We start from the raw sequence: 12392 nt of genomic DNA, 5'->3' as shown, positions 1-12392 counted from the left end.
TATACACACATATACATACACATATACATACACACACACACACATATACACACACACACACATATACACATATATACACACACACACACACACACACATACACACACACACCGTGACACACGTATTATACACACGCGCTTGGGTGCCGCAACCATTTAATAATAATTCTCTCAGTAGATGGCAGCACGGATGTGTTTGCTCGTAACTATGGTAAACGTAAAGGCTGAGCAAGTGGCATTTGCTGGACAATAAGATATATGATATGAAAGTGAAATGTTATGTTAGAGATGTTTGAGCGCAAGAAGTATGTATCAGATTGGAACAATATTGAATTGGAAATATGACGAGTAGTTTGATATTATTTCGACTGCGATGTATTACTGAATCAATGATTGTGTTCGTTGGTGATCTCTGATGTGATGATACCGGTATCCGCTGATATCTGATGTCAGTGATGATAGTGTATTATTGAATATTGTATAGCCTACAGTCACCCTACAGGCCTAATGGAGTAATGAGTAGTGTATTTCTGTCACTTAGCCGGTGGCAGTACGAGTGCTACTACTAGTACTAGTACTACTACTAGGACAGGTCGCAAGTTCCAACTACCAGTACTACAAGAAATAATAACTTCAACAGCACAGACGGAGGCAGGATTATGAATATATTCAGTGTAAAACATGAGTGCTGTACTAGCCGAGAAAGAAGATTCGAGTGCGGATACGAATCCTCAGTGTTACACGCCTACATCATCGTTGTGGAAGTCGTTAGAAGCGGTGTTCAGCCCCAGCGAACAACAGGAAATCAAGCAATTGCTGGGAGAATCTCTAGTGGAGCAAACATTAGAACTGCATTATGAAGTAAAAAGCTTGATTTAGTCTTTTAAATTGTATTGCTAGAGTAAGGATTAGATTGAGTAATAATAATTATTAATGTACCCCAACTTAAATTTGTTCTGGCGTATAGAACGGAGAACGTAAAGATAGAACTTGTGAACAACTATTAATTACATTTAATAAATTTAACGTTTAGTTAACATTATTTGTGACATAATTGTTAATGAATTATCATTACCAGGTAAAGACACTGCTGGAGATATTGCAGGCTTCCCAATTAAGGGCACCACAAATTCCAACAGTGTCCAAACTTCCGGAGCCACCAGAGGCAAGAGAACGTCTAAGAAAAGAGATTCGCTACTTTGTGACCTTGCTTAACGAGGGAGGGGCTCATGGAAGGGCAAAAGATTTGTTGAACTCTGCAGTTGTGCAGTATGCCTTTAAAGAAGGTATAGCTTTACGCCTGATACACCTGTCATGTTATGTGCATGTGCGGCGGTAGGGGAACAGATTTATCTCTGATTCCCTGCATGGCTTTGGCTAGTCGGTGTCGCAGCTCTATTTTTATAAAAGATATTAATATGTAAATATAATGGTAATTACCATATGATTTCCAGTAAATCCAATGTTTTCTAATAAGTATAATTTGTCATTCTAGATAAAAAGGCAAGTATGCCAACCAGACCTCTTGATCTTGGATTCAGTGGTGAGAGCAAAACTGCAGTTGGATCCTCATCCTTCACAAACAGGTGTGTGAAATTACGGATAAACAAACAAATAAGTATAACATTGATCAGAGTGGCTTCTGTATGTCGTTATATACAAGTATTCCCCAAAACAACGTTATATATAATATAATAATAACTTAACTTGCCATATATCTTGTAAAAAATGTATTGGTAACATTCATTCCAGCTGTGTCCATAACGCAGCAGAATTGAGCATCGCAGACGTAGACTGCCGCCTGACAGATGCCGATGTCACCGACACCATACATCACCTGCAGGCCACACTGCTCGAAGAAGTCTCGCACCTGACTCGCAATATCCGCTATCTACAGGTAGCATTATCTCATGAGTGATGGAGGTTTCACTCAGCTAAAAACCTTTGTCTACTCCATCTAATATGTTGAGAAGTTTTCCAGTGTTATTAATCGGTTTCATAAGCTGTCTAATAATGTCGAGTTGTATGCAAGAGAGTGTACACAAATGATTGGCTAATTTGAAATGTCTTGATTTTTTGCATAGATGCTGTTGGGTTTCAAGGGTTCATGCTCAGGCTAATGTGATTAGTTTGATATCATTTCTTGCAGTATTGCTTGGAAGAAGAGGTAGAATATCAACATCAACGTTCCAGCCAATTCGATGAGCCCTCCCTTACCGGTGAGAGTATTTTTAATAAACAAGTAAACGGGAATGATATGATAATACACTATCTAATGTTTTTCATATGTATAATGCTGATAAATATTTTGCTTCCTGACTGTTTTTATCCGTAGATATGAGGCATCTGAGGAACTCGCTGGAGAAGATGCTCCTATCCAACTGCCCAGTGCCACAGAATAAGCACAAATCATGTCTGCTAAGGGAGCCTTCATCAAAGCGCACTGAAGGACAGAGATCGCGACATGCTTCCCCTCGGCTCCCGATCATCCCTGTCAGGCCTCCCGTGTCGTCGGGGACGAAACCGAAGCGTGCGATTCAGACCGGCTTCAGGAAAATCACGCGGACGTCTCCGTTGACGGCGACCGGAAATCCTGCCACCGACGCCGTCCCGTTTAAGAGCGACGGGAGTGAAGGCAGCAGTCGCGAGCGGCACCCCGCGACCTTCACATCGGGCGGTACGACCTTGACCCTTCCTTCGAGTCGGCCGTGCGTCGTGCCTCTGACAGATGACCCAAGGCCAACCGAATGTCAGTCACGCACCGGGAGCGACGCGGCGAGTCGGTTGTCTTCAATAGACGTGTCAACGGTGCAGAGGGTGCTAGTGAGCCGAGTTCTGCAGCTACAAAACTCTGTAGCCTCGCACGCGGTTAACTAGGATGATGATAATGTGATAAACCTTCGATAGCGTGTGACGCGGGGTCTGTTTGTTTGCGATCGTATGATCCGCCCAAACAAACGCGCCCATTATGTGTACAATGCAGGTCTGTGTTAATAAGGAAATGCCAAAACGATAGACACATATAGAAATTGAAATGACACATATAGTATTGCCTTATTTTATGTTCAACTAGAACAAATGATTGTAATAATCAAATTTAATAATGCTATTTTAATGGATGTATTATGGTACGTGTAATACAATTTACTTATATTGAAATTTTGACGTTATTGTTTTCCTAATGCATGTAGGTGAGGTATCGTCGCCACATGCAAACCAATGTTAATATTAAAATTTTTATATTAACCTATGTAACTTTCTCAGCATAATGCATTCCCATTCCAGCAAACAGACTAGATAATACAAGGTAGTAGATATACAGGATAAGACAAAACAATAAGATAATACAAGATAATACAAGATGTCCCAACACAAACGCCTGAAAGCATGAAGTGCAATACTGGATGTAACAATATCATGGTATATAAACACGCATGCAGCCTTCATTGTAACGGTGTCAATTTCATTCTTGATGTAATGATTATAAATCATCACGATATAATATTGTACACGTAGTAATAAGAACCAGGCAGAATCGCACACAGGCGAAATTAACAATGAAGAACAAACTACACACGATGATAGCCACCGGACTGCGTTTATTAATGACACGCTTAATTAAACGTTTTTTTCCACTAACGTCGGTAGATCGAGTTTCAGCTATGGGAAATTGGGTATCATGTTTCGAATTTTTTAAATCACAAACAGCACTATCCCTATAGCTGTCACGTCCCGAGCTATCAGCGATAGTGAAAAGGTAGCAGTGGTGATCGTGTCCACAGCCTTTAGATGAAGAGTTTAATGGCCATTTGAGCCACCATACAACGTTTTTTTTTCGTACAATGCATGCCGTCATGCACTCACGTACCTCATGCAGGATCAAGGAGCTGTGTAGACAAGATTAGTCTAGCTAAACCCCCCGGATTATCCCTCGGTTCATAGCAGCTCTCTCTCTCTCTCTCTCTCTCTCTTTCTCTCTCTTCCTCTATTTTTCTCTCTCCCCTCTCTTTTTCTCTCTCTCCTCTCTCTATCCCTCTCTTTCTTTCTCTCTCTCTCTCTCTCTCTCTCTCATCGCTACCCCCTTCTCTCTCCTCTCTCTCTCATGCTCGCTCTTCCCCTCTTCCTCTCTCTCTGAGTGAATCTCGCCTTCTCCCCGTCATTTCCCCGTGATTCGCAGCGAGCGACCACCAGCATTATCACACACAGGCTTCAGAATATTCAGCGCACGCCAATAAACTACAGAGATGAAAACTCTGACGACGGCTATTATCACTCTAGTTCATTACTCTATAACCTATATATTGCAATAATTATATAGGTTGTGCGGAACACCAGTTGACAAGTTGATATTCTAACTCTTGATTTATGAGGTTGATTTAATGCGTATGAGTTAATTGTTGGCCCTTGGTAGCCCCTTGGTAGGAGTTAATGCGTTGGAATTAACTGTATACGCAATTGCTAACTTGTGGGTAACAAAACTAACAACTACATAGTGACAAATGTAGCTTATTTAAGATGTTCAGCACTTCTTTGGTTATCTGTTTGGCAGCATTTTTATGGCAAGAATAACTATACGGACAAATGAAAATGATTTGTTGTCAACGTTGATAGATGAGAATACTTCAACGTAGAATATTTATGGTCGCAATAAATGGTGTAAATAATGAATAATCGTTGCATGTGTGCGTGCGCGTGCGTGTGTGTGTGCACGCGTGCGTTTGAGGGTGCATGTGCGAGTGCGTATTCGTGTGTGTATGTATAAGTGTGCTTGTGCGTACGTGCGTATATTATATGATCTTTGTTCACGCCGGTGTTTGCGCGCGTGAGCGTGTAAGCGCTATATGTGGGCGTGCGCGCGAGCGCGTGAACGTGGTACGATAGAGATCAGTGCCACAGGCCCGTAGGCAGGTTTTTTTACGGGAAGGTGCGATCCAACGAGTATACGGACCTAACGAGCGCAGGAATCGCCAGTCTCTATAGGGGGGGGGGGGTTCCGGGAGCATGCCTTTCCGGGAAATTTTGAAAATTAGGTTGTCTGAGACTGCATTACGCGCGTTTTGAAGGCAGTATGATATGAAAGCAGGCAGCCAAAAGCGAACCTCAAAACGTGGACATTTCTCACATTTTTGAACTTCAAAATGGATTTTGTCCACACAAAAAAGTGGACCTCCGCAGCCTCTGGGTGGGGGAGGGGCGCATCCGTCGCACCCCCTTAATTCCCTACGTGCCGGAACCATCACGCCTCCTCATTCATTCTCCACATAATATATCTTACCAGATCCAGCGTTATTAGTCTACATGCATTAATTGTATATCATACTCAGAAATCAGAACTCGGAAATCTAACTCGCCCGAGGTGCATATACGCATGACGCATATGCATTACGTTCGAACGGATGTACTAAAGCAGCAATAAACATGACTAAACATAAGTCATAACTAAACATGACTAATCAGATTGCAAACACGATATGGATTACCGCTTGAAAAAAATCCATCCGGTGATTTGCGGTTGGATTCCCTAGAGATTTCTGGTAGATTTGGTACATGTAGGCCTATCTGATAATAGGGCGATATATATGAGTAGGAGTACACGATAGAAAGAGCTACCATATCTGTTTATCATGCGCCCAACTACTTCTGATATAAATGCAATATCGCACATCAACTATTTGATCAGTATGTGTCCCACTGACGTAAAGATTAGTTTGTATTACATTTTTATGGCGGCACGTGCATGTGCACCAGGTAAAGAGCGCAATATCGGGGTTTGACGCCACGCTCGAATCATGCAGGCCTCACCTACGATTAATAAGTGTAAAGTATTTTTTGAATTTTGATTGAGTTCATATTTTTGTTCATATCCTGTTCATATCCGGGTGCGCTAACTAAACCGTAAACGGTCCACGCCCAGTTAGTATAATAGTGATCAGTGTCCACGCCAGGCGGAATCGTTCCACGGCAACGTCATATAACCATCATCCAATCATAAAGCACTGTTCAAATGACCATCATGGCAGCGCCCAGTGATAATTTACGCTCTCTCTTCAATAAAGTGAGTTTTATGGTGAAAAGTCGATATCACTGATCGATTTCTAATACCGTGTGTTTGTAAAGTGTGTAGGAATGCAATTTTTGGTGTTAAAACGATATCTGTATGGTTTTAGGTACAAAAGCACATCACACTTTTACGGGGCAAGGTACTTCCTACAGCATTGTGCGAGGTTAGTAAAACTTCCATTTCTAAGTTCTATTTAATTTACAGGCGATGTGTATGGTAATTATTTATAAATCTCCTGTATGGTTAGGGTTAGTATAAATACTATACTCATTAGTAGTAGTCGGAGGAATTTGTGTGGAATGTAGAGATTGATGTGTTTTGTAACTAATAGTAATACTAATAGTAATACTAATACTAATAGTAATACTAGTAATAGTAATACTAATATTACTAATGAGTAATGTATATTACCGGTACTCAATGTATTGTAATTTGGTATGTACCTTGAACAAAGCTTTTCTGAGCCGTAGTGTTCTCTTTGTATGGTAGGCACATAATATTGTATAGCTAACTGTAGTAACAATTTAGGTTTAGTATACATTACAATAGCCCTTTGCGGGAAAGCGTAGAATTATTCAAGACAAGTATAATATATATAGCATGTAGGAAGGAAATTTTTGGCAATCCTGTAAACTCCGGTTGATAATTACACTACAATTTAATTGTGGTTTGTTATTCGTTTCCGTAACGAGCAGACAATCTGCAACTGTAACATTTCACCGACAACGGCATATTTGCTGCTCAAAATAGTTTAAATTAATTTATATATTGTTGGTTTTCTATCTCTAGAGTGTCTGTTCAAGTCTGTTTTTAGAAAGAGAAGCGGATCTCATTCTCATCTCTCTCAATGCCTTCTATGTTTAGCAGCACTTTTTTCGCGTACACCGGCTTGGTAGTTTTTGCATCTATTATATGCTGGAATTTATGTGTACTCACAGTACCTGTAAATGCCAGGCAGAGAATGCTTGTGAATATTTAAATGTCAGGTCTTGTTCCTCTGAAAGACGTTGAATAATTTATTCAAGCTGAAATAGCAGAAAATAACTTAGTCTAAACCTTGAACAAACCGTTTGCATCTGCGAGATTGAGTTAATATTGCATAAGTTTTATTATTTGATGCATGGACGTTTAAACATTCAGTGCTGCGCAAGCATTCTGGGATGTGCATCGAGCACATAGATTTGTTGTTAGATGTTATTGTTCAGAAGATGTTTAGGAAGTTTATAAAACTGTGTTGCGCTGAGCCATGATGCCGTCATTATTGTACTATTCCGTCTCTGAGACGAGATGCGTTATTGAGGTGGGGAAGTCATGCGTAGTCTGTACGTACCCATGCGTGCAGACAACCATTGTTAGGAATGAATATGAGAGAATGACTGAGAACATTAATTCGTCAATCAATCATCAATCATCATTCATCAATTATTTATTAATGCATCCATTGATGTATGAGAACAGATGATAGTGAGTAAGCTGTGGGCAGCTCACTCAATATAAGTAGGTTGCCTAGAGATGGACGAATCTTGTATCTATATGTGTAGCTTTATAATTAGTACATTTCGAAGTCCTCAAACTTGTTACCTAATAGCTTATTCAGTTGTACTAAGTAGGTAACCTTTCGATCACAACATGCTAACATGCTAGTCGAGTATTCATACACTTAGAATGCATCGTGTATTTTCGTCGCTGGCAAAGTCCCAATACCAGTTACCAAACATAAAACGGTGTGAGTGTGTAGATACAGAAATACTCTGAGCATACACACGTGAATGTTAGCGATTCAAACAGACTCCGATTGACTCTACAAGAACTCTCAAACTACTCGGGGCCATAATAAAAATATTGTTTGTTTGCCCTCACCCGACCGACCCGCCAAAAAGGGGCCGACTCAAACATTTTTCTTGATCTTTCCCATTCTTTTTTTTTTACAAATTGTTTTACTATACATTATATAAATCTGTATTTACACAAGCACACTCGAGCATGTAGACACCATGCTGAATTTGTAAAAAGACCCCCCTCCAAAAAAATTTGCTTACCTACCTACCCAAACTTTTCAGCCTGGGTCGGGTGAGGGCAAACAAATATTTTTTTAATTGTGGCCCGAACTGTGCTCTCTCGGTTAATATAGTCCCATTGTTCTGTTACAGTTTGCGGCGAAGACAGAACGGGCGGATCCAGATGCACTACGAGAGGTTTTCCTGAAGGTCAGTGATCTACACTTTGAAGGACGTTAGCCCTCCCTCCATCTCCCGCCCTCTGCTTGGCTTCATGGATGCTGCTTATAGCAAGCCCTGGCTACTCTCGTTCACTTGTCCTCATTTCTAGCACGGAGAGCACGTGGCACAACACGTGCATGCGTGTGTGAGTTCATCCCTCCCCCCCATCGTGAAAAGTGGTTTGACCCAATCGATCGCCCAGAGAGCTTGTTAAAATTGGCAGCCTCCTCCTCTTCCCACACTATTACTCCCAGTGCACACACTTCGACGCGCTACAGGTAAAAGGCATTCCATGGCTGATTGATTTTACAACTATTGGCTCACAGAGCAAACACGTATAAAATGCATACATGCATCTAGCTTTGCCAGCATGTTTGTGTGGACAGTTTAGCTGTGCCGGCCCATGCTGATGCAGGCAGGCCTGTCAGAGAGCTTTAGTGGTATGTGCTCTGCCTTCCAAAGCAGCCACGGGATTGCCTCTTATTCGGTTAGCGAATTATCGAGTTTCTGTGATGGTATGGTTGTCGGGGCGGAAACCGGCAGCATGCTGCTGGGGGGATCAATGGGGCTTCGCAGTCTGTCTACGTGGCTCGTTGAGTGCGCAATGGAAGCTGCACTTGCTGCTGCTTTGTGGGGTCTCGTCACGTATTCAGACGATATGTGAGAGTCATTATGATCCGATGATGCAGCAAGACGTGTAATCAGCGATCGTATATCTTGATTAGTTCCATGGCTTTATGCATTTCAAACGTGCGATGCCCGCTTTATTAATGCACCCACTTTAAATAGATTAATTGCTGCATTATGTGGGGCATATTATCGTTACATTAACGTTGACACTCTGGTAATGCAGTGTTAGTGCTCTCCTTTGGCAGTTGCGTTAATCTTTAACCCGGATTAAAGTACAGTTGAGTGAAGCATTTGTGGTCGTAGTACGCTGTTGTGTAAATCCAAGTCTCTCAGAACATCCCATTTTGCGTAATTGCTTACAGATGTTGCATTCTAAGGCGTGCAGGAGAACGTGGGGGTGTAGGTGGGGGATATGTGGAGTGAGACGGGATCGAAATAGAACGTTTTCGGCACAGATTCGCATCAAACCGGCAATGTAACGGTAAACCAATGGTTATAGAAGATGCAGTATAGTAGGACGGCAGTGTGTATATATAAATACATCTGTTGACTGAAGCCGCAAGGCATCAGAGGCCAGTTGTGTAAACTCCACTGGTCATCAATCATCTGTTTCTGGTAGCCAGACAGACCACTGGAGGGCCTTGACCAGATTAGCCTAAAATAAACCAAAATTCTGTGCGTTTTCCCTCGATACCAACCAACCCATCAAAACGATCTGTCATTTAAAAAAAAGTTTTTAATGGTATTTTTTCTTCTGCTGAAAAAAATCGGTGATGTACCTCAGATTTTTTTGCTGATAGTGTAATGAAGTCTTCATAAGTATTACATTTTGTTTGACAGATAGATGTTATAAAACAGTACTTGATATATCATTTACACATAATTCTTTTAATTGCTACCCTACCTATTTACATACACATACCTACTTACCTACTTGCTCAAGTTTGAAAAATTCTGAAGAGGATAGGCATATAATAATATGTTGAAGGGCCGCCTATAAACATGTTTAAATGTTAAGGGATTTATTTACACCATATTAGGTGGGTGATCAGAACACTAACAACTCTGTTACTGTAGGGAATAACATTAACATAACGAATTTTCACTGGAAAATGTCAGACAGCTGGTACGCAGCTGGTACCAGCGGTAAAACTCCGGACGGAAGCAATCATTGAAGGAATTCTTTGCTGCATCACGAATAGTGAAGCTGTGTTTACACTACCGACTTTATGTTGTCAAATTGGCGAGTTGGCCTAATTTCGCAATTTGGCAACTCCAAAAAAGACCTGGTGAAAGTAGAACATGTTCTAATCTTCCAACTAGTTGCTATTGACCAGTTGCTCGTGCAACTTTTGCGTTTACACAGCGAATTGTCGGTTGTATAATTGCGAAATTGGCCCAATTCGCCCATTTGATAAAGTTGGGCGTGTAAACCCAGCTTAAATGTGACAATGAATGTGACAAAGTAAATGTGTAAATAAGTAAATGTGACAAGGTAGGGTGACGAGCGTTTCACCGGTGTGTTCCGTGAACGTGCGAACAATGTTCTACGTCGCTGAAAATATCGACGGTGATAAATTCTGAACTAAATTAAACTAACTAAATTAAAATAAAACTATATTAAACTGTTAACTAGAACGAGAACTGCTGTCGTCAAAGAATGGTGGCAGTTTAGCGACTATCTCAAGAAGAATCTTCCCCCGTGTCTTTCCTTCGCAGAACGTACCGACTCATGTGTTTTTCTCTTTACGGGTGGGGAATAATACTTGTATTTTTGATACTTGTATTTACTGTACCGCTATTCTTGCTGTTGACATCTCGCTAAATGGCACTCGCGCAATTGCCTCTGCAATCGTAAATAAACTTGCCCGGCGTCTAGACAAGATTTTAAGTGTGCAATTTTTCACGATTTACCCCTATTATTCGTCACCACTAAAGCAATTTTTCACGATTTACCCCTAAATTTACCGCTAAAATTTATTGGAGGGGAGAAAGTCGATAGTCATGTTCGTCGTCGAAACGGCGATTGCGAGTTTGTTTCCTTTGCCCCCCCACTGATATTTTGTTTGCTTTGCTCTCTCAAACTCTCGACAGTACACGTCTGTGGAGAAGAATGGGGAGCGGTTTATGACACCGGATGATTTCGTTCGCGGCTACCTGGGACTGTACGCGGAGGAGAACTACAACAAGGAGACTGTCACCTTCCTCGCCAGCGCTGCAGATTACACGAAGGATGGGTGAGTGGGCGACGTGGGGTGGCGGCGTTTGCTACAGAGGGCGCCACGTGTCCGCGAGACGTGTTGCCGTTTTGATTGCGTTAAGTAATCTGTAATTAGCAGTAATGTGCTGCAGCAGCAGCAATCTGTCCGTTTATTTATTCTTTAATAAAAAAAAAAAATTCTAATTTTTTTAATTCCTCGTAGAACATTTTGCATGCGTGCCTGCACTACGCCTTCCTTCACAAAGCTACATGAGAGAGAGAGAGAGATGCGCAATATATATATATATATCAAGAGTACATAATAGAGATGTATTATATACGTAATCTCTATTATGTACTCTTGATATATATATATATATATATGCAATATGTTGTCTCACCTGACTTGTGAGAAGGAGACTCATTTGCTCTACCTGCATATACGAATTCAATCTGTTAATTAAATTCTTCGATTTTGAACTTTCTTTCGATGGTACTAATGATTTGTCTTTCTCTGTGTTCCTCAGCCTCATATCGTTCGATGAGTTTCACTCGTTTGAGGGCATCCTCACCGCGCCGGACGCGATGTACCTGTTTGCGTTCCAGCTGTTTGATACGAACGGCTCGGGCGGGGTCTCCTACGGTGAGTAAAACCAGTGAAAAAAATACTCGGGGGGGCTTGGGGCAGTTTAGCCCCCGAAATGCCAAAAAGAGCTCACGTAAATTTGCATAGAGTTCAATGCAAACTAAATTTTAGAGTGCTATTTTCATGCACGCGAGCTTGATAAGTAGCCCCCGAAAAATAAATGTTATTATTTTTTCCCTGGAGTAAACCCTCCCTTCCCTGACCCCACCCCACCCCAACATCATCCCACCCTTACCCTTCTCACGATGCCAGCTCACACCAACCCCACCTCCTCGCCCCAACCTCAGCCTTCCCCTACCATTCCCACGATCCCATCCCACCTCAATCTCAGCCCTCCTCCACCCTCTCCACAACTCCACCTCACCCCAACCTCCACCCCACCCCAACCTCAGCCCTCCCTCCCTACCCATGACCCCAAGCCCACCCCACCACAACCTCAGCCCTCCCTCCCTACCCATGACCCCAAGCCCACCCCACCGTTGACTGGGGATCATGGGGAGAACTGAGGTTGTGGTGGGGTAGGCTTGGGGTCATGGGTAGGGAGGAAGGCTGAGGTTGAAGTGGGTGGGCTTGAGGTCATGGGTAGGAGGGAGCGACTGAGGTTGAGGTGGGGTGGCTTGGTATCATGTAGGGGAGG

The 12392-nt window shown here is 42.1% G+C and overlaps 2 protein-coding genes across 4 annotated transcripts in view; both read left to right on the top strand.

Moving 5' to 3' along the window:
• The first annotated feature begins 247 nt into the window (after positions 1-247).
• Positions 248-3158, top strand: LOC106807847. Of its 3 annotated transcripts, XM_014810317.1 has the most exons (7): positions 248-304; positions 541-860; positions 1063-1285; positions 1495-1585; positions 1752-1896; positions 2149-2218; positions 2335-3158. In XM_014810317.1, the coding sequence occupies exons 2-7, from the start codon at positions 681-683 to the stop codon at positions 2874-2876; spliced, it is 1251 nt and encodes a 416-aa protein (XP_014665803.1). In that variant the 5' UTR covers positions 248-304; positions 541-680; the 3' UTR covers positions 2877-3158. The 3 variants fall into 3 exon arrangements, with proteins under 3 accessions (XP_014665803.1, XP_014665804.1, XP_014665802.1); XM_014810318.1 differs by lacking the exon at positions 248-304 and having other exon boundaries at positions 479-860; positions 1078-1285; XM_014810316.1 differs by lacking the exon at positions 248-304 and having other exon boundaries at positions 479-860.
• A 2820-nt stretch (positions 3159-5978) lies between these two features.
• Positions 5979-12392, top strand: part of LOC106807845 (calcium-binding mitochondrial carrier protein Aralar2-like) — a 31548-nt gene continuing 25134 nt past the window's right edge. The window contains exons 1-5 of the mRNA XM_014810313.1: positions 5979-6054; positions 6167-6223; positions 8211-8267; positions 11004-11146; positions 11637-11752. Of these exons, the coding sequence (XP_014665799.1) occupies positions 6004-6054; positions 6167-6223; positions 8211-8267; positions 11004-11146; positions 11637-11752 (424 nt within the window). The 5' untranslated portion in view covers positions 5979-6003. The remainder of the gene's footprint in view (positions 6055-6166; positions 6224-8210; positions 8268-11003; positions 11147-11636; positions 11753-12392) is intronic.

Source organism: Priapulus caudatus, unplaced genomic scaffold (assembly GCF_000485595.1).
Source record: "Priapulus caudatus unplaced genomic scaffold, Priapulus_caudatus-5.0.1 Scaffold237, whole genome shotgun sequence".
NCBI classification, from domain to species: Eukaryota; Metazoa; Priapulida; class Priapulimorpha; order Priapulimorphida; family Priapulidae; genus Priapulus; species Priapulus caudatus.
The sequence above is the reverse complement of the archived record's forward strand: the minus strand, read 5'-3'. Positions and strand labels throughout refer to the sequence as shown.

Bases quoted from the DNA above. Each gene is read 5' to 3' on its own strand.
- LOC106807847 (XM_014810317.1), top strand. From the start codon at position 681: ATGAGTGCTGTACTAGCCGAGAAAGAAGATTCGAGTGCGGATACGAAT. The intron at 861-1,062 runs GTAAAAAGCTTG...TAATTGTTAATG, and splicing joins CATTAGAACTGCATTATGAA to AATTATCATTACCAGGTAAA. The intron at 1,286-1,494 runs GTATAGCTTTAC...TTGTCATTCTAG, and splicing joins GCAGTATGCCTTTAAAGAAG to ATAAAAAGGCAAGTATGCCA.